General features: G+C 38.7%; 1 protein-coding gene across 6 annotated transcripts in view; it reads right to left on the bottom strand.

The window, feature by feature from the left end:
- Positions 1–24,300, bottom strand: part of RFWD3 (ring finger and WD repeat domain 3) — a 39,498-nt gene extending 15,198 nt beyond the window's left edge. The window contains exons 1-7 of one of the 6 annotated variants that reach the window (XM_074314574.2): positions 24,144–24,292; positions 20,509–20,606; positions 16,095–16,569; positions 12,024–12,226; positions 4,207–4,277; positions 1,422–1,613; positions 1,236–1,327 (exon numbers count right to left, since the gene is read on the bottom strand). In XM_074314574.2, coding sequence (XP_074170675.1) covers positions 1,236–1,327; positions 1,422–1,613; positions 4,207–4,277; positions 12,024–12,226; positions 16,095–16,569; positions 20,509–20,578 — 1,103 coding nt within the window. In that variant the 5' untranslated portion in view covers positions 20,579–20,606; positions 24,144–24,292. Of the gene's footprint in view, positions 1–1,235; positions 1,328–1,421; positions 1,617–4,206; positions 4,281–12,023; positions 12,227–16,094; positions 16,570–16,703; positions 16,784–20,508; positions 20,607–24,143 lie in introns of all 6 variants that reach the window. The other 5 variants (XM_074314571.2, XM_074314572.2, XM_074314573.2 and 2 more) reach the window with 5 other exon arrangements.
- Positions 24,301–27,398: the final 3,098 nt, after the last annotated feature.

Raw genomic sequence — 27,398 nt, 5'->3', positions numbered from 1 at the left:
TTACATTGCACTACATGTGCAAACCTTCATTTATGAGTCTTTTGTGTTGAGTGCTGTTGCGAAGGGTTTAGGAATAGGAACACCATAAGCAAAAATGGCAACATAGAAGTAATGTGCCAAAACCCTTTTTTTGTAAGTATCACTAAGCCTAACCTAGCGAAGAGGAGACTAAGATTTGGAGAGTGTTTCAGATGGCCATGAATTGGCTACAAAGAGTTAAGACAAGAATCTCGGATTCAGCGTTCATGGTATTTAACTGCAGAGGCAGGCAGTAAATGTAATCCCTAGGTAAGAATCTGGACAGGCTACAAAAACTCTAGGGTACCTTTCTGCTTGGGTCTGCTGCCCAGGCCAGGTGTAAAGTATTACAGAAGGGATGTACGTTTCGCTGTGGCTTTTGATTTCAGGAAAGCTTAAGACACCATGGTCTTGATCTCCCAGGTCATGTTACCAAAGGCTTAACTCTTACAGCTGATTGCCACTCTATGGGAATGCCCAAGTGCTCCTGCAGAAGAAACAGCTGCTCCATTCCTTCTGAACCTGTTTCAATCAGCACACAACACACTCAGGCTCTGAACGCAGAGGCTTACAAGAGGTGCTGAGCAGACAGAAGAAACAAGTGGCAGAGTCTACCTCCTGCTGCCCTTTTTATGTCTCTTGGCAACACTGGTTAGTACTCCTTAGACGACAAGGGTAGAAACTTTAAACTGGCAAATTAAAATTGAAAACCAATGTACTGACTTTTGTAACTGAGAAATCTACTGGAGTCTAACTTCAGGCATAGCCGAATCGAAGTTCAGGAATCTGTCTTCCGCCACTTCCCAACTGTTTTCCTGTGCATCAACTTTATTTTCAGGCAGGCTCCCCCTATCCTATAGTTGAGAAGGCACTTGGGAGCTCAGGGATTATATTCTTTTGCAAGGGCTTGAGAAAGAATATCTAGTCCAAGGGCCTACATTCACTGAGCTAGCTGAAATCACAATTACTTGTTATTCTAGATCCTCATTTTTAATACTGTGTGGAGACTAAACAATGCAAACCTCGGTCTGAAGATGAGCAGACGTTTATTATAAGCCACAAAGTGAGACAGATTGCCAGTGATCCCTAAGGATCCCCAGTCAAAGCCCAAGTAAAGCTTCAGAAGCACACTAAGAGTGACTCATACCTCCTTTTGCAGACATGCCTACAAGGAACCAAAAGGGAACATTCCAGCTAGGCAGACTCTTTCTACCTACCTTTTCATGTGCTCATGTTCACTAGTGTCCAAAGCTCTCAGGGTTCGGGCATAAAGGACAACAATGTCACTGTGCTTGGCTTTCTTGTTGCACTAAAAAGCCCAATAGGACACAATTAGTATGGTTTTAGGAAACCTGACTTAACATGTTGACTGTGCATATGTAGTCCCCACCTATGGTTCTTACCTGAGGACATTTTCGTGCCTGTCCTTTGAGCCACTTAGAAATGCACTTATACCCAAAGAGGTGCCCACAGCGTAATGCTGAGAGCCGGTGATCCCCAGCATTGGTCCACTGTTCTAAACATATTGTGCAAGTATCCCCTTCTTCCTCATCTGTAGAAGCTGAAGGTAAAAGAGGGCTAGACTTCTGGGAAGACTGCTGGATGGAAACCAGAACACATTCAATAAGAGAAAATGCAAAATAAGTCTTGAAGAGGATGTACAACTATCAAATTAACAAAACCACAGAAAAATACAAACCCAACTGAAAATACTATAGAAAAACTGCAACACATATGAATCATTTGTCATTCTTCATAGAATGCAATCTGGTCAAATGTAATGAGCTATAAAAATATTACTACCCTTTGACCTTAAGAAACTCTTGGATTTTTTTTTTTAAATCAAATGAAGAAAAGGAGCTATCTTTACAAAGCTAAAAAACAAACAAACAAACAAAAAAACACACAGAACCTAGTAGTTATCTAGATAACCAACAACATGGAACAGGTTTGTTATACATCCAAAATTAGGTTCATAATCATCTCAAGTACCTATAAAATACATGGCTCATGTGAATCAAACAAAAATACCAAGAAAACAAAGGATATAAACAGTTTACAAAAAAATACAAATGGTCAATGAAATGTTCATTTATAATTAAAGAAATGAAAATTAAAGTAAGATACCATTTTTTTTTTCATGTATTAGATGGTATAAATTGGGATGTCTGATGACACCAAGCACTGCAGAGGATAGGGGAGAAATGGGCACTTACATATTGTTGCTGCAAGTAGAAAGTGGCAAAACTTTTCCAGTGGGCAATTTGGCACTATCTAGCAAAACTAAAATACATAATATATCTTTCCTTTGACACAGCAATTTCTCTGCTAGGAATATATACGATGAATATAGTCACAAATATTTGCCAAGACACTTATATAAGGATACTCAGTACAGCATGATTTGTATCAGGAAAAAAAGAAAGAACAAGGGAACGACCATAGTGTAATACAGGGACTCAGCTCCCGCTCCCCGCACAAGAACGCAGGACATGGTGAGGCCAAAAAGGAACACCCATGGAGCCATAGATCGGGGAGTCATACCACTATATTCTCACTGGTGGCTGGTGGAGACACAAAAGCAAACATCCGCCAGTACCCTAATGATGGGCCTTCCTGCACCCCAGTCTCGCTGGCAGTTGGGCAAGACGCAGGAAGTAGGATCAACACAATCCACAATCCACTTGCTAACCGCACTTGCTAGCCACAATCCGCGCTTGCTAGCGTAGCCATATTAGTGGCTAATGGCTAACTGCTTACAGCTGATGGCCATCTACTACATGAGCCAGCACCTTTCCATGTGAGGTCTAGAGCCTGGAAACTGCATTCTGGAACTCCGTCCCTACACATAGTATACATGACAAGGGAAGAATTAACTAAAAATTTATTTATATGATGGAACACTATTATTAAAGTATTAATAAAAATGAGGTTCAACTTCATGTACTGATAATAGAAAGCGTCCAAGATGTATAACTCGGAAAAAGGAACAAGGTATAATATAATCCCTTTTGTGTAAATTTAAAAATAGGACATTTATATACATAACCTTACGTGTACATAAAATTTTTTTCCAGAAGGAAGAAATAAAAACAGGGAGACCATACAGAAACATGTAAAAGGTAGATCAATGATGTTTTGGGATTGGGGGAGTCCACAGTTGATATAAATTAACGCATATTAAGGACAATGATATGTTGCAGGAGGCCAGTTGGCTCAGTTGGTTAGAGCACGGTGCTCTTAACAACAAGGTTGCCGCTTCGATCATGGGCCACTGTGAGCTGCGCCCTCCACAGCTAGACTGAAAGTACTACTTGACTTAGAGATGATGGGCCCTGAAAAAATACACTTAAAATGATAGTTAAAAAAGAAAAGGACAATGACATGTTATTTTTAAAAACAAAAATTGTTTATCACTGTGGGGACAGAGCCAAGAGTGCAGTTTCCAGGCTCTCGCCCTCATGGGGAAAGATGCTCACTCGGGTAGTAAAGGGCCATCAACTGTGATCGGACGGCCATCAACTGTGACTGGACGGCCATCAGCTGTGGCTAGTTGGCTGTCAGCTGTAACCAGTGAGCCATGACCACTAATATAACTGCTATGACTACGCTAGCAGCAAATGGGGGGCTAGCAAGAAGATGGTGGCTGAGCTAGCAAGCGTGGATTGCAGTTAGCAGGGCGGATTGCAGCTAGCAAGTGGGGTTGGTTGGTTGGCAGAGAAGCAGACAGCAGGTTGCAGATCGTGTGGCTCCTGCTTCCTAAGTCTCCAACCCAGTCGCCAGCAAGACTATAGCGGTATGACTCCCCTACCTATGGCTCCGTGGGTGTTCCTTTTTGGCCTCATCATATCCTGCGTTCTTATGTGAGGAGCGGGACCAGAGACCCCACATGGCAATCACACAGCAATCATATTTTGCCAGATAGTTCATAAACTACGTTCATATCTACTATTTTAATTGATACTTACCCTTGTTAGGTAAGCAGGACAAGTTATCCTTACATCTCCTCCCTCCCCTCCCCTTTTTAAACCTAAGAGAAAGAAGTCACACAAATGACTTCTTTCACACAAATAACTTGGGTAGAATCCACACCTGGACCTACAAAGCCTGCAAGTTTTCCATTTCAGCCTGCAGCCTGCTTTTTAAATGAAAATCCAAACCATTCAATTAAAAGAATGTTCATGTTACCTGCTTGGGAGGGGTCTCTTTTCCACCAATACAAATAACTTCTTGCTCTGCTGAAATACCTCCTGGTTGTTCTGCTAAGTTGTTTCCGGAAATGATAGGATAGGAAATATACAAAAGAAGACTTAAGTCAGGTATGAGAGAATAGCAGGAAAGCCTGACTCACTCACCATTTCTAATCAGTAGTGCTGCTATAAAAGGGATGACAATTTCCCCAAGTAGCATCAGTGAATTTATTTTTTTCATTTTAGATACTTTCAAACATACACAAAAGTAGACAGAAGTCTATAATTAACCCACAGGCGGTATCCATCACCCCATTTCAAAAATAATATTTTGCCAGTCTTGTTCCATCTAAACCCCATTCCTATTGTTTTCTTTTGGAATACTTAGTAACAAACCCTAAAATATCATTTCACTTGTGAAAACTTTTGCATACTAACTAATAAGGATTTATTTTTATATGAACACTATTTTAACCTTATAAAATTAACAATAATCAATTAACATAAAATTAACAATTTAATACTAATACCCAGGCACCCAGTTAATATTCAAAATTTCCCAATTGTGCTATAGTTGCTCTTTATAGTGGATTTACTCCAATCAAGATCTAAACAAAATCTCCAAATTGAGCTTGACTGTTATGTCTCTTAAATCTTTTCCATTCTATAAAAATTTTCCTTTACTCGTTTTTATCTTGTCATTGATTTGTTGGGGGAGACCTGGTCATTTGTCTTTTAAATGCCCTACATCCTGGAATGGCTGATTGCTTGTGTTATTGCTTCCTTATTTGCTGTATCACCTATATTTCCTATAAACTGGCAGGTAGGTTTATAGGCTTCAGTAGATTAAATTGTTTTTTTGGGAAGAGGGCAGCAAGATATTTCTTAGGTTGTGCAGTTCTGATTGTAGCACATCAGCAGGCTCATATTGGGTTCAGGTGGTGTCTATCTGACCCCTAGACTATCAGGGTCTTCACCAACCTTTCACAATCTCCATTAATGGTCAAGGGAGTTTTAATTTTTAGTCATTTTTCTTTTTGAGGCTCAAATTGTCCCATCATAGGCAAATGGGAACCCCTTCAAATTGTTTAAAACAAAAAACAAAAAAAGCTTTTATTGAATTGTAATGTATGTATAGAAAAGTGAATCCTAAGTATTCAGTTTAGTGAATTTTCACAAACTGAACTATAAACCAGAAACATCAGCAAGCCCAACAGTGCCCCTTATACCCTGATGTCCTCCTTATATCTTGGGGGAGGGAAGGTGACCTCACACCCATGAAAGGTAAACCACCTTAATAAATTCTAACACCATCGACTGATTTTGCCTGTTTTTGTATATAAATGGAATCTCAGAGTTACCCATTTTTTTGTGTCTGCTACTTTTGTTCTATATTGTTTATAAGATTCTTTCATACTACCAGTAATATGTGGAGTTCATTCATTTTCACTGCTGGATGGTTTTTTATTCTGTAAATGTATAACAATCATATATCCATTCTATTGCTGATGGGTATTTTGGTAGTTTTCAGCTTTCTCCTATTACAAATAATGCTGTTACATTATTGTACATGTCTTTGATGAACATAGGAGTATGTACTCATTTTTTTGGCTCTATACTTTAAATGGAATTGCTGAGCCATAGGCTGTAAATAATGAGTTTGTAAAGATACTACCAAAATGTACCAATTTACACTCCCACCAGCAGTGTATAAGAGGTCTGGTTGCGTTATATTCTTTTCAATATTTCACATTTTCAGGCTTCTAATTTTTAGCTGTTGTGGCGGATGCATATTCGTTACCAAACTGTAGGGTTTTTTAAAGTTAAATTTATTGGGGTAACTTTGGTTTATAACATTATAAAATTTTCAGGTGTGCAAGATTTTAATTCAACATCTGGGTACTCTATTTTGCACTTCCTACCAGAAGTCTAGTTTCCTTCCATTACCATATATTTAACCCTTTACCAACTTCACACTCCCCCCACCCTCTTTCTTCTCTGGTAACCACCATTCTGTTGTCTATATCTTGCGTTTGTTTTGTTAGTTTCTTTGTTACTTTTTGTTTTATATTCCAGGAGTAAAATCATAGTTTTGCCTCTTTCCATCTGACTTATTTCACTTAGCATAATACTCTCAAGATCCATCCATGTTGTTGCAAATGTCAATATTTCATCCTTTTTTATGGCTGAGTAATATCCCATGTGTATATATACCATCCCTTTTATATCCAATTATCCGTCTGTGGACACTTAGTGTGTTTCTATGTCTTGGCTATTTTAAATAACGCTGCAATGAACATATGGGTACATATATCTTTAAGAATAAGTGTTTTCGTATTTTTCAGGTAAATACCCAGCAGAAAAATTGGTAGATCATATGATAGCTCTATTCTTAACATTTTGAGAAAACTCCATACTGTTTTTCCGTATGGTTACACTAATTTACATTCCCACCAACAGTGTACAAAGTTCCTTTTTCTCCACATCATTTCTTAGCTTTTTGATAACAGCCATTCTAACAGGTGTGAAGTGATATCTCATTGTGGTTTTGATTTGCATTTCCTTAATTACTAGTGATGTTAAACATCTTTTCATGTCTTTTAGCCATCTGTATGTCTTCCTTAGAAAAATATCTATTCAGGTTGTCTGCCCATTTCATAATCAGATTTTTTATTGTTGAGTTGTGTGAGTTCTTTATATATTTTAGATATTAGTCCCTAATCAGAGGTACTGTTTGCCCATTTGCTTGGTTGCCTTTTTGTTTTGTTGATGGTTTCTTCTGCTGGGCAGAATCTTTTTAGATTGAAGTAGTCCCATTCATTTATTTTTGTTTTCCTTGCCTTTGGAGTCAAATTCACAAAAACCCCTCTGAGACCAAGGTCCGTAAGTCTATTTTCTTTTATGTATTTTATTGTTTCAGGTCTTACATTCAAGTCCTTAATTCATTTTGAGTTAATTTTTGTGTATGGTATAAGATAGCCATCTAGTTTCATTCTTTTGCATGTGACTGTCCAATTTCCCCAATACCATTTATTAAAGAAATCTTCCTTTCTCCATTGTATATTCTTCGCTCCTTTGTCAAAAATTTGTTGTCCATGTGTGTGTGCGTTTTTTTCTGGACTCTCAATTCTGTTCCATTGGTCTTTGTGTCAGTTTTTCTACCAATAACATATTATTTTGATTACTGTTGCTTTGTAGTATAGTTTGAATTTAGGGTGTGTGATACTTTGTTCTTTTTTCCTCACAATTACTTTGGCTATTCAGGGTCTTTTGTGGTTCCATACAAATTTGAGGATTGTTTTTTCTATTTCTGAGAAATATGCTGTTGGGATTTTGATAAGGATTGCGTTAAATATGTAGATTGTGTTAGGTGATATGGATATTTTAACGATGTTAGTTTTTTTCAGTTGAACACAGAAAATCTTTGATTTCTTTGTGTCTTCAATTTCTTTCAATAATGTCTACAGTGTTCAGTGTACAGGTCCTTCATCTCCTTTGTCTATTCCTAGGTATTTTATTCTTTTTATTGCAATTGTAAATAGGATTGTTTTCTTCATTTCTCTGTGATACTGTTGTTAGTATATAAAAATGCAACAGATTTTTGTATATTAATTTTTTTTTTTTAAATTGGGGAATATTTGGGAACAGTGTGTTTTTCCAGGGTCCATCAGTTCCAAGTCACTGTCCTTCAATCTAGTTGTGGAGGGCGCAGCTCAGTTCAGCTCCAACTCCAGTTGCCGTTTTCAATCTTTAGTTGCAGGAAATTGAACTGGCAACCTTGTTGTTGAGAGCTCGCTCTCTAACCAACTGAGCCATCTGGCCACCCCTCTGTCAGCTCAGTGTCTTCAATCTAGTTGTGGAGGGTGCAACTCACTGGCCCATGTGGGAATTGAACCGGCAACCCTGTTGTTTAGAGCTCGCACTCTAACCAACTGAGCCATCCGGCCACCCCCGTATATTGATTTTATATCCTGCAACTTTACTGTATCTGTTTATTGTTTCTAACAGTTTTTTGTTGGAGTCTTTAGAGTTTTCTACATATAGGATCAGGTCATCTGCAAATAGTGACAATTTTATTTCTTCCTTCCCAATATAAATGAATTTCATTTTTTTTGTCTAACTGCTCTGGCTAGGACTTCCAGTACTACGTTGAATAACAGTGTCTCATTCCGATCTTAGAGGAAAAGCTTTCAGTTTTTCACCATTCAGTATTATGATAGCTGAGGATATGTCATATATAGCCTTTATTATGTTGAGGTACTTTCCTTCTAAACCCATTTTACTGAGTGTTTTTTATCATAGATGGATGTTGTATCTTGTCAAATGCTTATTATATATCTATTGAGGTGATGATTTTTCTCTTTTGTTAATGTGGTGTATCACACTGATTTGTAGATGTTGAATCATCCTTGCATCCCTGGAATGAATCCCACTTGATCATGATGTATGATCCTTTCAGTGTGCTATGATATTTGATTTGTCAATATTTCATTTAGGATTTTTGCATCTAAGTTCATCAAAGATATTGGCCTATTATTTTCTTTTTTTGTGATGTCCTTGCTGGTTTTGGTATCATGGTAATGTTGGCCCACACTGTGGTTTTCACTCCCCTGATGACTAATGAAGTCTTTTTGGAAGTACCTTTCAATCTTTGCTCATTTTTCTTCTAGGTTGTAGACATTATTTTATATATCCTAGATAAGTTCTTTTTCAGATAAATGTATTGTGAATGTCTAATCCAGTCAGTGGATTGCCATTTTACTCTCTTAATGATTTATTTTGAGGAATATTAAGTTCTAAATTAAAATTCATCTGTTTTGTCATTGATTTGTTGGAAAAAGCTGGTCATTTGTCCTATGAAATGTCCTATGTCCTGGATTTAACCGATTGTTTCATGTTATTGTTTTAACTTTTACTTACAGTAAATTTTAGAGCTGTAAAAACCCTACCACATCCAATTTTAAAACAGTTTCTACCACCCCAAAAAGATTTTCTCATGCCAATTTAGAATCACTTCCCATATGCACCAGCAGCCCTAGAGTTTGTCTTTACAGATCTGCCTTGTCTGGACATTTTATGTAAGTGGAATCAAAGTTATCTATGCTGCCTGTCACAAAAAAATTTTTTTTGTTTTAAATCTAATTTTCTTGGATTGTTTCTAGATTTTGAAGTACTCCTAACTACTAGGTTTTATCACTTATGTACTTGTCTAATACTTAAATGGTTTCATTTTTTACATTAGGTCTCTGATCCACTTAATATATCCTGGTTTATATAAAACTGGAATGAATCCAATTTCATTGTTTTGTAGTTAGCTATCGACACTGATTTGAGATATTCCCTTTACAAAACTACATTTTCATATACATTTAGATCTTTTTCTAGATGTTCCAAATGTCCTATGTGTTAGATTTGAATGACTGCATCTTTGAGATGTTGTTTACCTTGTTCCTCTAATTCCTTCCTGTAAATTGTACAAACTAGAGTCTTAAATAGAGTCATGTTTTGTGGGGTTTTTTTTTTGGCAAAAGTACTTCCTAAATGGAGGATATTTCCAACTAGCACATCAAGGCACGTAAAGTCTGGAGGTGTCAGCTTGGTCCCATTAAAAAGAATCCCACTCACCTTCTAACCTAATCATTTTAGGATCCACTGATGATCTTTGTCTAGATACATCATTTCATTAGAAGTCACAAAATGATGACTTTTTCCTATTATTCCTGAACCATTATTAGCTGGAATTTTTCTACTTAAAAAAAAATTTCCTTGGGGTAGGTGGGATGAATAGACAGAGCAGAGAATTTTTAGGGCAGTGAAAATGCTGTGTATATTATAACGATGGGTATATGTCATTATATATTTGTCCAAACCCATAGAATGTATAATACTGTGTTTCCCGAAAGTAAGACCTAGCCAGACAGTCAGCTCTAATGCGTCTTTTGGAGCAAAAATTAATGTAAGGGGCCGGCCCGGTGGCTCAGGCGGTTAGAGCTCCGTGCTCCTAACTCCGAAGGCTGCTGGTTCGATTCCCACATGGGCCAGTGGGCTCTCAACCACAAGGTTGCCAGTTCAATTCCTCGAGTCCCGCAAGGGATGGTGGGCTCTGCCCCCTGCAACTAAGATTGAACACGGCACCTTGAGCTGAGCTGCCGCTGAGTTCCCGGATGGCTCAGTTGGTTGGAGCACGTCCTCTCAACCACAAGGTTGCCGGTTCTACTCCCGCAAGGGATGGTGAGCTGTGCCCCCTGCAATTAGCAACGGCAACTGGACCTGGAGCTGAGCTGCGCCCTCCACAACTAAGACTGAAAGGACAACAACTTGAAGCTGAGCTGCATCCTCCACAACTAAGATTGAAAGGACAACAATGACTTGGAAAAAAGAAGTCCTGGAAGTAGACACTGTTCCCCAATAAAGTCCTGTTCCCCTCCCCCAATAAAATCTTAAAAAAAAAAAAAAAATTAATGTAAGACCTGGTATTATACTATGTTATTGCATATTATATTATATTAATTATATTACATTATATATTATATTATATTATATTATATTATATTATATTATATTATATTATATTATATTAGACCTGGTCTTATATTATAGTAAAATAATACCGGGTCTTATATTAATTTTTGCTCCAAGAGACGGATTAGAGCTGATTGTCTGGCTAGGTCTTATTTTCAGGGAAACACAGTACCAAGAGTGAACCCCTAAGGTAAACTATGGACTTTGGGTGATTATGGTGTGTAACAAATGTACCATTCTGGTGAGTGATGCTGATAATGGGGAGGCAATGCATGTATGGGGACAGAGGGGATATGGGAAATCTCTGTACCTACCTCTCAATTTTGTTGTGAACCTTAAACTACTCTCAAAAGTCTTAAAAACAAAAACAAAACTAAAACATCCTTGAAATATTTGGTTTTCCTGAATATAGTTCATTCCAGAAAGGCAGGGTAAATGCTTAATCCTTTATTTACCAGCTTTCAGAGTAATGAGTTAGGGCTCCAATAACTTACAATAATTGATAAATGAGGTTTTAAAAAAATACATAATTATGTATTTGTAATTTTCATAGATTTGATGTATTTCACCCTATTTCAACCCATAATCCAAGAATACATCCATTATTCCTTTTGATGTTTAAAGTGTCCCATCTTAGGCCACTAAGAGCCCTTTTAAGGTTGCTCCTGTGCCTGATGTTAACTCTATGAGACTTAGGTGGTCTCCTCACTTTCTAGCATAATAAAATGCCTGAGGCTCATCTTATATATCTCCTATCCCAGACCTGGAAAGCCATTTCTCCAAAAAGCCCTGTTTCCGTTTAGTGGGAAAATCCCACAATCTGGGATGTCAGAGATTTTTAATGTAAACAGGATGTATGCTTTAGGAGTCACTGCCCACCTACTGCTAAATAAAGTTCCACTTGCACAACACTTAACATTATACTATGACTTAAACAGAGAAAAGACTAAATACAGAGAAAAGACTAAATAGGATGTTGAATTTACAAAGCTTTTCTGAAAAAAAAAAAAAAAAAAAGTCTACTTCCTTCTTAGAGATATAAGAAAATGAAAGGAAATATGTCATTACAAAGTAACTGACTCACTGGGTCACAAATCATTAAATTGCAAATCAGATCAAATCCTCTCTATGTAATTATGGCCAGTGACAGCTAAACTATAAAGCAGGAATCTATAACATTTGGGGAGGGGGGTAAAGGGAAAGTATCAAAACACATCTACGGTTTCTAGCCCTCTGGAGTCTAAGCTTTCTAGATGTTAGCCTTATGAATCCAAACCCGGATAAAACACTCACCTTCTAAAATGACAGCTCCAGGTTCCTCTTCCTGGACAACAACCTCTTCATACTCTACAGAACTATCGCTGTCAGAATCAGAATTACTTGATACCTGCAAGTCTTCAGAGACAGGATTACTAGCCCCTGAATTATGAGAGGTAGTTGGCAAATGAGGCTGGGTCCTGCTCACTTGAAAGTAAGCATCCAACGGTGCTCTGGACCTATGTAGGCAGAAAGACGACAGAGTTATAGAACAATGGACCATCATCACAAGAATAACCCATAGTAATCTGAAGGTAAAGCCTTCATTTCAACCCATCTCCAGGCTATTAAATGCTGCCTTTGAACACTGAAGCAAGAATAGCAGATTTAGGCAGATGCTGGCTAGGTCTGGATACTCTCTTTTCCACTCAATCTTTATATTAGCCCACACTGGAGCTTGACCCTTCTGCTAAAAGCTAATCCTACTTTACTGGCCTTTGGCCATGTGTCATTATCTTTTAAAAGACACAACTCAGCCATTTGTCTGCAGAGAACGGGCAAAGAAAAGGGCCCTGTTGGTCAAATATGGTTTCATGGGATTCTGCTGCTGCAGCTAGGCAGACCAAGGTCTTCTGTGATACAGTATGACATCTGGCTTTAGTCATCATTGCTTCAACTTTTATTTTAAGATATTATTTTTCTTCTCAAGTTTAAGTGATATCAGGTTAAAGTTAAAAACACATGATAGCAAAAAAGAACTCAAGATGAGAGTTGGGAGTTGACTTAACACTCCAAGCCATTCTGGCTAGCTGAGTTTTAACCATAACCACTGCTATACTTCAGTTTCCCTTACTTCCCAAGATAAAAAATAAACCAAAAAACCATACCCTACTTATAGCACAGAATTAAAATGACATTTGGTATTAAAAACTAAAATGTTGTTCTGAACTTTAGAACATATTGCTGAGCTAATAATCATAAAGTATTACTGAAACGTGACCTACTTTTAAGTTTTAATACTGTTTTTATGACATTAAGATATATTATTGCCCAGAAACATTACTGGAGACTGCTCCGATAGAAAAATTTTGATTTCTCATAGGTTGGCTAAAATTTGTGGCAAACTAGGGCTTTGTATAAAGAAATGGATGATTGAATGAAATAAACATTATGTGGTATCCGATTCAATAGATAGAAGACTCACCTTTGTAAAAAACAAAAAGACAGGTGAATAAATTGAAATAAGAAGTAGTAATTGTAGTTATGCAACCACTATCTTACTCCAAAACATTTTCACCACAACTAAAATGAACTCTGTACCCATAAGCAGTCACCCCTTCTTCCCTCTTTCTCCCAGTCTCCGGCAATCACTAATTTACTTTCTGTCTCTGTGGATTTGCCTATTCTGGACATTTCACAAATGGAATCATACAATATGTGGCTTTTTGGGTCTCGCTTTTTTCACAACTTGATATATACAAGGATTATGTCATCTGCAAACAGGTCTAGTTTTATTTCTTCCTTTCTAATCAAAATGTCTTGTATTTCTTTTTCTTGGCTAATTGCCATGGCTAGAACCTTTAATACAGTGGTGAGTAGCAGACATCCTTGTCTTGTTCCTGATCTTAGGAGTAAAGCTTTTAGTTTTTGTCCATAGAATATGTTAGCTATTGAGTTTTTCATTGATGCCCTTTATCAGGTTGAGGAAGTTCCCTCCCTTTCCTGGTTTGTTAAATGTTTTGTTGTTGTTATCATGAAATGGTCTGGTCAAATGCTTTTTCTGCATCTGTTGAAATGTTCATTGCCCCCCCCCCCCTTATTGTATTAATATGGTGCATCTCACTGATTGTTTTCTATATGTTCAATCAGCCTTACTTTCCTAGAACAAATCCTATTTGGTTAGGGTATATAATCCTTTTTATATGTTGTTGGATTCGGTTTGCTGGTATTTTGTTGAGTATTCTTGTATCTATATTCATAAAGGATGTTGTTCTATAGTTTTCTTGTAATGTCTTTGTGTGGTTTTAGTATCAGGGTAATACTGGCTTCATATAATTGATGGGAAGCATTTCCTCCTCTTCCATTTTTTAGAGGGGTTTATGAAGTATAGATGTTATTGATTTTTCCTTTAAATGTTTGGAAGAATTCACCAGGGAAGCCATCTAATTCTGGGCTCTTCTTTGTGCAAATTTTTTTTTAATTACTAATTCTGTTATTGGTTTATTCAGATTTTCTTTTCTTGAGAATACTGGTAACGTACATGTCTGGTTAGAAATGTGTCTATTTCACCTAGGTTACCTAATTTCTTGTTCACAGTAGTCCCTTATAATATTGCTTCCCTCTGTAAGGTTGACAGTAATGTTCCTTCCCTCTTTCATCCTTGATTTTAATACTTTGAGTCTTTTGTTTTTTGGTCAGTCTAGCTAGAAGTAAAAAATTAAGTGATTGACTTAATTTTTAAAAAAAATCACTCTCATTAATATTGCTTTTATACAGCAAAATAGCCATTTCCAAGGTCAGGTCGGTACATAGGAAAGGCAAACTATGACAGGAAGCAGTGCTAGGGGTTTTTCTCTTTGAGAGTGCCAACTTGAAATGCAAGAAATCCTCCTCTTTCTATGCATTTTTTGATAATATTTTTTCTTATCATTTCTGAATGCAATAATAATAGTATGGTAAGCTTTTGCTTACCTCTATAGTCCTAGATTCCACAAGCACCATGAGAACAGGTCTATCCTGTTCACTAACGTATCTCTAAGCAAAGTTCAGTCCCTTACAGTGGAGCACTATAATATTCTGAGGCAAAAGCTGCTCACCTTGACCCAGGCTCTTAACACCTGGCCTAGAGAACAGTCTGTCAGGTGAGGGAATGCCAAACACCATAATGAGAAATTCATGTCAAGAAATTCATTAGGTATAAGCAACTATTCCTGGAAAAGCTCACATTTTTATGTGAATTTAGTGTAGAATTTGCTTACAACACAATATTTCAGGAGAAAAATTTTAATATCACATTTATCTGGCCCCAGAATCCATGTTCTTTACACTGAACTAAAAGTTCCGTGACATATCCAGAAGTGACGAGGCACTACAAAGACTAAAGCCACAGTAATAGCAGGCCCTGCTACAGTAATCAGTAGGATCCGTGAAAAAGGATGCTAAATCCAGAATCTGAAGGCACTATTCCAATTCCAGAGTTACCCCAGAAAAGTCACAAATTATCCCCATCGTTTCATCATTTATAAAACATAAATAGCTGGCCTAGCTTCTGCTTTTTAGTATCATCTCATTATTCTCATAGTGTTAAGAAAATAAATGAATCTGACTGAAGCTTCCTCTATCTGCTTGTATAGAAAATGAGTTAGATCCAGGTTCTATACTGTAGCTATGAGACCCTGAACAAAACACTCTCGGGGTCCATAAAATAAAGAGCTTGAATTCCACCTTTTTAAACATGAAAATATTTGAAAGACCAAATGTGAAATAAAGTATTTCAAATAAAGCAGGAGGAAGTTAAAAACAGAGGAGGCACAGGCAATTGTTATTCTTTGTAATAACCCTGTCAAGACTTAACAGCTAAGCCCTTCAAGAGGTAAGTTCAAACCAAAAACTATGAAAAAAATTTTTCAACTCTTTAACACATTCTCATGTGAGAAGGGCTGGAATACTTCCCACTTAGATAAGATCTAAATTCACATTCTACTTTCACAACAACTATTCTCTAAATCCAGCCTGCATCACTACGTGGAGTGCCAGTGAACAATGGATCTTGGGTGAGTGGACTGAACACTTAAGTTATGAAATACTTTTTTGCTACACAAGATGTAAATGATCTAAAGAAGAGCCAGCCTCTACAGAAACCACTGCCAACAAACTACCACCTAGTTTTCAAAGCACATAACTTATGCCTTCAATTACTTTGTAAAGCAAATAAGGCAAACACTTTTCTTTTCATCTGACTTTTCATAAGGAAACAGGGGTTCAGAATGGTTACCTGACTTACCAAAAGTCATAAAGCCTATCTTCGGCAGCACTGGGGGGTATGACCAGAGCCTATGGGTCATAATTCCCAATTGGGACTAATTCCACAATTTATACATTATTTACCTGGCACTGGCTGTCCTCTGAGACCCTCCGGCTCTTGCCCTTCGTGAAGCAGACCTCCTCCTCCTCCTGGCTCTCACTGGCCCCACGTTGTGGTCTAAAGGTGGTCTCAGGAATTCCAGCATGCCATGAAGTCTCTGTAGCCCACTGATGAAGGTGCTCATTGAATCCACTGAAGCCACTCGGATGACGCGGTTAGCACCAGATCCCTGCCTGGGCGCCTCTGAAGCTCCTGGATTGGTGTTCTCCACATTCCCTTCTCCAGAAAGGTCCTCTTCCTCTGTCAGGTCAATGGACACCTGTGGCGTAGGCTGCAACAGGTGCGGTTCCCCCTGACTGCTGTCCACTTCAGCAGGAGCAGTCTGGAGCAGGGGTGGCCCCCCTTGGCTGCTGACCACTTCAGCAGCAGCAGGCTGTTCTGCAGCATCATGCTCTAACTGTACCTGAAGATCATATTCCATTGTTTCATGAGCCATCACTGAGGAAGCAATAATTGTAAAAAGTATTATTAAAATAGATAAAACATGTCATGTAGCTGATATAGCTAGTCTTTTTAAATTTTTATTTAAGATCATTTTGGCAAAACTGAGAAGCTTAAAAAGATTTTGTTACCTATTTTAAATCAGAAGTGTTTTGGGAATCATCCATTTTGTTCTCCATAGGAACACCTATAACCAGTTGTACAGTTCACCCTTTAAAAATAAAGTCATGTGATCATACTACTATTTTCTAAAATAGATTTTAATATTTTCTAAAAGGGAATTGAACTATTGGGTTTGAACGTAATCAATTTCCCAGACCTTACAGTTCTCTGTCATGACCTGAATGTGGACATTTTCCAAAACAGATGCTTATAATGCTATATTAATTTTAGTAAACAATATTCAGTTTTCATGGCACCAAGTTACAGAGAATAAAGAGAAAGGACACCTGCAAAATTAATTCAATTACTAACTTAAAATAGAAATTTACCTAATTTCTCCAAAAACACTGAGCAAACTTGATTTACCCTATGCATTTCATTATTTGTTTCCCATCTCTAATTCCATCTGTTAGTCCATTTAACAAATACTTATTGTAAACATTTATTATGTAGTCAGATATCCCACACGTGAAGATGGATAAGATTCTGCATAACAGAGTTTACATTCTAGCAAATGGGAGAATAAACAAATAAATGTGAAAATTATACATTGTGATATTTGGTTTTGGGAGAAGGCAAGAAGCACCATTTGAGATACAACAGCCAGGGAAGGCCTCTTGGAAAGAGTGAAAATGAGCTGAGGAGTGAAGAACTAAAAGGAGCTAGCCATATGAAGAGCCAAGGGAGAATTTCGGAAGGAAATCAGTATCCAGGTCGCTGGTGAGCATGGATTTGGTGCATCTGAGAAAGCAGGCAGACCAGTGTAATGAGCACAGGAAGAACAGATAGTACGGGACGGGGTTGATGAAGCAGGACACTATCACTGAAGGCCTCGATAAGGAGATTTTGCTGTTAGGAATCAACTGTAGGGAAGCACGAGTGCAAGCAAGGTGACCAGTTTACAGGCTACTGTGGGAGTGTACAATAGTGGTCACAGAGGCTTGGGCAAGAGTGGCAGTAGTAGAGATGGAAAGGAATAGACAGCTTCAAAGGGAATCCTCACCACAGACATGCTACTTAAAATCACGGGAGAGATTCAATTACCTAAGAAGCAAAAGAAACAGAAGAAAAGCAGGGCAAGGACTAAAACTGGAGAAATCAACATCAAAAGGACAAGTTACAGGAAGAGAACCCGGAAACAAGACTATGAGGTAGGAGGAAACCTAGGAGAATGTGGTGTCTTGAAAGAATATTTCAAGGAGGGAATGGTCAAGTAGGTCAATGGGAAAGAATGGCCATTAGATTTAGCAATGTGGAGATGACAGATAACCTAGAAAAGAGCAGTTTCCCCAAAGTGATGGGGTCAGAGGCCAGACTAGGCACAGTAAATAGAATGAATTCAAATAAACATGGTAGATGAAGCACGTGTATCTTTCTCTAATCATTCCTAAAAACCTATGAACATGACTCCCCTCTCTCCAAAAAGAAAAGACATTGAAGAATCCTCAGCATAGACATGCTACTTGCTCACAGGAACTCCCCCTGGTCTCTGGAGGAGGGACAGTGACTCAAGGGGTGTCGGAGACATATGGGGGGAAGATCTGAGGTGTGTGGCTTCGGTTGAGGGCTAGAAGATAGTCGCCATTTTTCCTGTGTGGGGTCCTTCTCCCATGTAACTGGTAGGCAGGTGCTATCTTTCCTGTGTTGAGCCCTCCCCCACACCTATGGCCAAATCTGAATCTGTTATGGTCTGGTGAGCTCTGCTTGCTATACCCTGGTGAATCACTGAGACCCTACCACGTCCAACTCCACCAGGCTTTATCGGCAGCTGAACCTTATGGGAGCCAGCAACTGACAGCAGGCCTCCGTGTGTCCTGTTTTTTTTTGCGGAACTACCCCAGGCCTGGTAGTGGTGACAGCCATCCTCATTTCACAGCGTGGCCTCTCCCACACACCTCCAGATTCCAGCACAGGCGGCAACCAACCATGGATCACTTTGTAGCTCCTACCAGTTAGTCTCCAGCCAGTCACAGGCAGTAGCTGACCTGGGCCTGCACCAGAGCACCTCCCAAGAGGCCCCAGAACTAACATACTTGGCGGTTGGCTTCAGACCACAGCAGAGCACCACACAATTAGCCCGACAAGAAGCACAACGAAAGAGCAGTCTCAACAGGCACCAGAGCCTGCTGGGGCGAATGCAGTTCCATGTGGTGAGCATCCCTGTACAACTGCCCGTAAGCTGTAGACATGGCTAAATCCCACAACCAGTCAGCCTGAACATCAATCCCACACACTGACATGCCAATAGCAATCAAGGCGCAAATATAACAGGGCACACACATCCCACACAAAGGACACTTCTGGAGCACCACACACAGGTGACTGGGAGACATAGCAGATCTACTTAACACATAGAAACAAACACAGAGAGGCAGCCAAAATGAGGAAACAAAGAAATACGTCCCAAATGAAAGAACAGGAGAAAACTCTAGAAAAAGAACTAAACAAAAGGGAGGCAACCAACCTACCAGAGACAGAATTCAAAACACTGGTTATAAGGATGCTCAAGGAACTTAGTGAGAACTTCAATAAAGAGATAAAATTTAAAAAGACAAAGAAACCATAAAAAAGAACCAGAAAGAAGTGAAGAATACAATAACTGAAATGAAGAATGCATCAGAAGGAATCACCAGCAGAGAGATGAAGCAGAGGATCGAATCAACAATTTGGAAGACAAGGTAGCATAAAACACCCAACTGGAACAGCAAAAGGAAAAAATAATTTTTAAAAAATGAGGATAGTTTAAGAGACCTCTGGGACAACATCAAGTGTAACACTTGCATCACAGGGGTACCAGAAGGAGAAGAGAGAAAGCAAGGGATTGAGAACCTATGAGAAAAAAAAAATAACTAAAAACTTTTCCAACCTGGTGAAGGAAATAGACATGCAAGCCCAGGAAGCAGAGAAAGTCCCAAACAAGATAAACCCAAACAGGCCCACACCAAGACACATAATTAAAATGGCAAGGGTTACAGACAAAGAGAATCCTAAGAGCAACAAGAAAAAGGTAACTACTAAGGGAGCTCCTATAAGATTGTCAGCTTATATCTCAACAGAAACTTTGTAGACCAGGAGGGATTGGCAGGAAATATTCAAAGAGATGAAAAGCAAGGATCTACAACCAAGAGTACTCTACCCAGCAAGGCTATCATTTAAAATCAAAGAGTAAAGAGCTTCCCAGGCAAGAAAAAGCTAAAGGAGTTCACCGCCACCAAACGAGTATCACAAGGAATGTTAGAAGGACTTCAAGATGAAAAAAGAAATGATCAAAAATATGAATAAAATGGCAATACCTATCTATCTATCAACAATTACTTTCAATGTAAATGGATTAAATGCTCCAATCAAAAACACAGGATGGTTGAATGGTTAAGAAAGCAAAACCTTTACACATGCTGCCTAGAAGAGACTCACTTCAGATTGAAAGACACACACAAACTGAAAGTAAAGCGATAGAAAGTTATTTCATGAAAATGGAAAAAAAAAAAACCACCCAGGGCAGCAATACTTATACCAGACAAAATAAGACTAGAAAACAAAAGCTGTAACAGGAGACAAAGGACCCAGTAATCCTACCTCTGGGTTTTTATCTGAAGAAACCCAAAACACCACTTCAAGGGGACATGTGCAGCCATATATTCATTGCAGCATTATTTACAATAGTCAAGGTGTGGAGGTAACCTGGGTGTCCACCCATGGATAAATGGATAAAGAGGAGGTAGTACATATATACAATGGAATATTGCTTGGCTATGGAAGGGAATGGGTTCTTACCATCTGCAGTGTCATGGATGGTCCTGGAGTATCGTGCTGAGTGAAGTATGTCAGACAGAGAAAGACACATACAATGTGATTTCACTTATATGTGGAATCTAAAGAACAAAACAAACAAAACAGAAACACACTCATAGATAAAGAGAACATTTTGATGGTTGCCAGATGGGAGGGGAATTGAGGGGGTAGGAGAAGAAAGGAAGGGATTAAGAAGTACAAATTGGTTGTTACAAAGTAGTCATAGGGTTGTAGGGGATAGCCTAAGGAGTACCCTGTTTCCCTGAAAATAAGACCTAGCCGGACCATCAGCTCTAATGTGTCTTTTGGAGCAAAAATTAATATAAGACCCGGTCTTATATTGTATTCTATTATATCATACCTGGTATTATATATTATATTATACCCAGTCTTGTATTAATTTTTGCTCCAAAAGACGCATTAGAGCTGATGGTCCAGGTAGGTCTTATTTTGGGGGAAACACAGTATATATATTCAGTGATATTGTAATAACTATGTATGGCATCAGATACTAGATTTATCACGGTGGTAGATAGGAGGGGGTTTGGGAGCCAGGGTGAAAAAGGTAAAAGGATTAATAAGTACTAATTGGTAGTTACAAAATAGTCATGGTGACGAAAAGCAAAGCATAGGGAATATAGTCAATAATATGGTAATAGCTATGTACAGTGCCAGGTGAGTACTAGACAGGGGGATCACTTCTAACGACTATGCTGTACACCTGAAATTAACACAAAATAATGTTGAAGGTTAACTAATTGAAAAATTAAAAAGGGGGGGAAAGGTGAAGGGGAATAAAAGGTTCAAATTCCCAGGTATAAAATAAATAAGTCATGAGGATGTAACGTACAGCACGGGAAATATAGTCAATAATATTGATAGTATTGTACGGTATCAGACAGTTACTGGACTTAACGGTGATCACTTCTTCAGGTGTATAAATGTTGAACCACTATGGTGTACACCTGAAACAGAGATAATGTACGCTAGCTGTATTTTTTTAATAAAAATCTTAAAAAGGATAAATCACAAGGACAAAGCAAGTGCAAACAGGATAGGAAATATGTAAATCAGTTTTTTGAACTGATAACTGGTAACTAGTTGGTAGAGCTGAAAAGACAAAACTCAAGTGCCTACAAAGAGTAGGGATTGAGTGTTCTTGAGAAGCTTATTCCCACTTAGGGAACTGTAGAAACCAGGTACCACAGAAGACAATGTTGAAAGATGGAGCTGAAAAGAAAGGTTGATTGAAGGCCTGTGAAAGTAATTAGTGTGTCTCCCAAACAACAAAGACAGCCAAACAAACAAACAAACAAAAAAACCCTCTTTACCCTATGCTGTAGAAAACTGGAAGTTTAAAGCAGACAAGCTTAAGACCAGCATGGGAGGTAGCATAGCAGTGAAAATAAGGATTTAAATGAAAGTCTACAAAGTGAATAGTGTGAAACTTCCAGTCCTTCTCCCCAGCTTTTCCCCCTGCACGAATCCAGGACGCAATACTCTGGTTTATATACATTCTCTGCACCCCAAGTCAGGAGATTAGAGGATTGCTCTCTAGATAAAACCAGCTCAAGAAAAGAGATCTATAAATACTAATTTGTGAATTCCCCAAGAAAATGGCTGGGTCTCTATCCATACATCTAACAGTAAAAGCCCACCGGTTGATAAGGTTCAGCCACTCATACAGCTTCCAATCAGCTTTCTGGAGGCCTCTCCTTAAAAATGAACAAATCGCCAAGGATGAACTGACATTTGAAGAAAGCCTTCAACATGAGAGACCAAAGAAGACAAACAGAAGAAACTTGGAAGAAAGACAATGCAAGAAACAGTGACAAAAAATCCAAACTTACCAGAAAAGAATGCTGGGGGGAAAAAGACAAACCAAAAAAAGAAGAGAGTTCTTGGTAATAAAAACGACAACCAAAATAAAAGATTTAATAAGGAGCGGAAGATAAAGTTGAGGAACTCTTCCAGAAAGTAGAAAAGACAGCTAACTAAGCACAATAATAAAATTGTAAGATCAAGCCAGGATATCTGATTAACTGAAGTACCAGAAAGCCTTCAGAAAACCGAGAACAAAGTAAAGCAAAGCCTCTAGTCAATATGGAACCATAAGCTCTCTTCCAACTAAGAACCCCAACACAATAAACTGTCCTCAAAACTTACATCCAGTAGAAACAAAGGTTGCAAACAAATCCACTAATTCCATTTTGAGGATACTTAAAACATGCAAAACCATACTACTATCTGGACTTAAAATACCAAATTCAGGAGAAAAGTGGTGCAGGAGTACACACAGGGCTTCAACTGTATATACACAGTATTTTTATTTCTTAAAAAATGGAAGGAATTATCTCAAAAAGTAATGGCCCAGACTTGTTAGATCTAGGTGGTGAAGGCACAGGTCTTTAAAAAACTATTGTCTGTACTTTTCAGCGTGGTTAAATACTAAAAAATGAATTTCTTCCCATCACGTGCCAGTTTTGATTAGTAACCATTTCTGATTAGAACAGGAAGGCAGAGAACTGAATCCATCAACTTCATCACTTTATCGTCCACAGCATCAAGTACATAGCAGATGCAAAATACCTATTGAATTATCCACCATACACTTAAAAAGAAACAAAACGAAACAAAAAGAACAAAAAAACTTCAACAACTAATAACATATCAGCACCTGATATAGATACAGGTACAGAACACTTTCATCCTGACATAAAGTTGTATGAAACAGCGTCACTGTTCTGGAGCAAAGCTTCCCAATCGATGTGGGGAAATTATCTCTCCAGCCCTTGGGGTAACCAGGGATGTCTAGAGCAAAAGACCATCGCTGGTCACCCCAGCCCTTGAGCAGCCTTGTCCTTGACCTCTGCATGTCACACAAATGCTATTTTCTCTGTGCGCCAAGAGAGTTTAAGCTTAAAATGTTAACCTCCCACTTGTCTTCTCAACCAAGCTTTGTTCCTCAGATTTCAATCAATCAATATCCATAGCGGGATGATGGCCTCCAATTAATAAGAGGCGGCAACAGAGTTGGTTCAAATCTCTGCTCGATCACGTACTACCTGTGGGACCTTAGGCAGGTTTCTTATCCTCTGTTCAGCTAGTTTATCTGTAAAACGGGGATGACAAAAATACATTCGTCGCAGAGTTACTGTAAAGTTGGATACAACTAAAAATTAAGTTCTTATCAGAACACATAAAAATTAGGTTATTCAGTTAACTTGAAATAGATGCAACTAAAGGGCACTCCAGGGAGAGCAAATATTTGTAGATGAAGGGTTTGAGCCACGGCTCCTGAGAGAACAGCTGGGGAACCTGACTCGCGCCTGCGGCGAACTCGCCTCCTTCCAGGATCGCCCGAAGTTCCTGCCTTCCCCGCTCCCGACCCCGAGCTCGGGCGTCTCAGCAACCTCGAAAGAGCCCCACTTCGGACGCCGCAGCCCCGAGTACTGGGGCCGTCCAGAGCGGCCGAATCTCGTCAGGCCGCGGGATTCCATGACCGCCCGCGGCCCACCTCGTGGGCGTCCCTAGGCCCTGCGTCCAGGGACCAAGCCCGGGAAGCTATTCAGGAGTCAGAGGCCCAAAGCCTGGGAAGAGGCAAGCGCCCTCCTCACCTGAAGCCGGAAGGACGCAGCGAAGCTCGCGAGCCCGCGGCGGTAACAGCTGTTTCTTCAGCAGAACTTGCGTCTCCACCGTACCAACCGCCACTTCCCCAGCATCTCAAGCTGCCCGCCTGAGCAGCGGGAGCGACCTCCTCCTATAGGGCAGTAGTCCCAGACGTCGGCCAATACCCTCTCTCTTCTTCCTTTGGTCACCGCTGGCTGAAAGAGCGGCGCTCTCATTGGCTGTAATTTCGAAGACTGACTGGGAGGGAACACGCGCGAGGGAGCTTCATACAATTGGTAAAAATCTACGTCCGTCAAACAGCCCCCAAACAGAAGAGCGGAAGAAGGGTTTTACCGCTGTTTTTTTGAACTTTCTGGCGGAAGGAAGTTGTAAGAAAGATTTCTCAGTACATTTTGAAAAGATGAAAATATTAAAACTGTGGCTCTTGCTGCTTCTTCCTAACTCTTTAATAAAGGAGATATCTTTATCCAAAGGCTGGTAATTAATCCAAGAATTCCAAAATACCGCCCCCAGAAATCGGAGCCTGTAAAGAGGCGTGGGACAATCCCCCACCTGGGGTTGAGTTTATGTAAAAAAAATTTGCCTACACGGTTTGTTCAATTCTGAACCATTGCAAGAAGTTACCTGCTATTGGAGTGGCTGGTTAGCTCAGTTAGTTAGAGCGTGGTGCTGGTTGCACCGAGGTTGCTGTTTTGATCCCTGCCTGGGTCACTGTGAGCTGTGCCCTCCTTTAAAAAAAAAAAAAAGAAGTTGCCTGCTACTAAACTATTTTCACACCATTTAACAGCAAACATTTTCCAAGCATCTCCCTGAAAGATGAAATCTCGTTTGTAGAAGGAAGATCTAAAAACCTGAACCTGAGGCACAGACTGCGCATTGCCAAAATTTTATTTACTCAGCTGGCAATTTTCGGCGGAATTGGTGGCAGATGAGAGCATAAATAATTGAAAATCATGGGTAATCCAAACATCGGCTTTTCAATGTTTTTCTCCTCCAAACCCAGCATATTAGCGTTTGTGTTTTCCTCCATTTCCTCCCATCTAAGGGAGCTGCTACGGAGCTGTAGCATGGCTAATATGAGAAGAAAGGCTTTTTCTTTTGTAAATAAACACATGTTAAGGAGTAGAATGAAAAACGTTTTGAGCAATTCTCACTGTTATGTAAGTACACATGTTCAATGTAGAAAAATTTTTTTAAGTTAGAAAATTAAAGAGGCAAAAAAGAAAACTCGTCTCTATCCAGAGAGTCATTATTAACTTTGGTTTAAAATCTTCATCTATCTAAATACATATTATTTATCGATAGATGAGCTCGTGTTTCAATCTTAAAATAGATCTTGAGTTGCTTTCCATGTTAATGGGTACATAGGTGCATTGTCAAATACTGAGTATTCTTTGAAATTTTTTTAAATTAAAAAATAGGTAATACCGTGTTTCCCCGAAAATAAGACCTAGCCAGACAATGAGCTATAATGCATCTTTTGGAGCAAAAATTAATATAAGACCCGGTCTTATTTTACTATAAGACCGGGTCTTTAATATAGTATAATATAATGTAATATAATACCTGATCTTATATTAATTTTTGCTCCAAAGACGCATTAGAGCTGATTGTTCGGCTAGGTCTTATTTTTGGGGAAACATGGTACATCACATGGTAAAAGAAATTTGGACAACACAATACTTACTGAAAAGTATGCAGAATGTTTCTAAATGGTTCTGAAAGTATATTCATTCATGATCAACCCAGTACCCATATTTACTAGATAGGAGACAAAGAAAAAAACAAAACCAGAAATGTATAACTTCCAAAAGTTGTATGTAGCTAAAGGGACAGGTTGGCTATTTTCCATTTTAGGGGTGAAAATGCCAACTCTGTGGGTGTTACTTAAACCCCAAACTTCCTATTGGCTTGTGGATCTTGAAAACATTCATTTGATGTGACTCTCTAGAAGTAATTTATCTGCCAAGATGGACTCCCACAGTCAACTGAGGGCCCAAATTTTATAAATAATAAGAGCCCAACAGCCGTTTGCTAACAGGGCCTTCTCAGTACTCTGAATACCAGGAAGGGCTTCCTGCACTATGCCCTGCTTGTTTAGGCCTTCTGAGTCAACAGTTAGAAGGGAGTTCCTAAGACCTGCCCTGTCCAATCAAAACGGCTCCATAATGACCAATCAGGAGTGGAAGGGAGTGATGACAAAGGAGCTTGAGGAAACTTTGGGAGTTAATGGATAGGTTCATGATCTTGACCGCGGTGGTGTATACATACATCAAAACTTATCAAATTACACACTTTAGACGTGTAGTTTATTGTGTGACAATTATACCTCAAAAATGCTGTTAAAAATCAGAATTGTGGGACAGGAGTGAGGAAAGGGATTGACTGATTGTATGGGCATAATAGAACTTTCTGGTGTGATGATGATGTTCAATATGTTGGTGGGGGTTTGGGTTTCTCATATACATGCAGTTGTCAAAACTCACTGAATGGTATATTTAAGATTTGTACATTTCACAGCATGGAAATGTTACCTGCCCATCCTCCCAAAAAGACCCTATAAACAAATATTAAACTTCAGTTTAGTATAAATGCTGAAGTGTTTAGAGATGAAGTGTACCGATGTCTGAAATTTTCTTTTAAATGCATAAAAAAATTAGGATGGATTAATGGGTAGAAAGAGACATGGATAGATGGATAAGAATGCGATAAAAATATAGTAAATATTAGTTGTAGAACTTAGGTGATGGGTATATAGGTGTTGAGTATAATTCTACTGACTTCTCTGTGTATTTAAATTTTTTCATAAATAAATGTTGGGGGAAAAATTAAGTACAGGGCCTTGAAAGATATCCTGTGCAAAGTGAGGAGCCCTGAAGATTAAGCTTTATTAGTTTCATAAGAAATCCACCTCAGCCTGTAGGTCTGCCAGAGTGTGAATAAGTATCTGCAAGAGAGAATTTTCATTCTTAAATCCTATAGTAAAAGAGAACAAAGGATTTTAAAGATGAAAAGGGTAGAACTTAATGAAAAGCTCTAGAAAAGAATCACTTAAAATGCTTGACCTGTCCATTTTATTCTTCTACATTTTTTATTTATAAAAGGAAACATGTCCTAGGTGTTTTAAAAAGAATAAGTAAAAGATAAAAAGGAATAGAAATCAGTCATAATTTTATTCGCCAGAGATTACTAGAATACAAACTCCAAATGTATTTTTTTTTTTTTTTTTTGTCTTCCTCAGT

The sequence above is a fragment of the Rhinolophus sinicus genome, chromosome 8, assembly GCF_057876585.1.
Source record: "Rhinolophus sinicus isolate RSI-liver-muscle chromosome 8, RSI-T2T, whole genome shotgun sequence".
NCBI lineage: Eukaryota > Metazoa > Chordata > Mammalia > Chiroptera > Rhinolophidae > Rhinolophus > Rhinolophus sinicus.
This window is presented reverse-complemented; position numbering and strand designations above follow the sequence as displayed.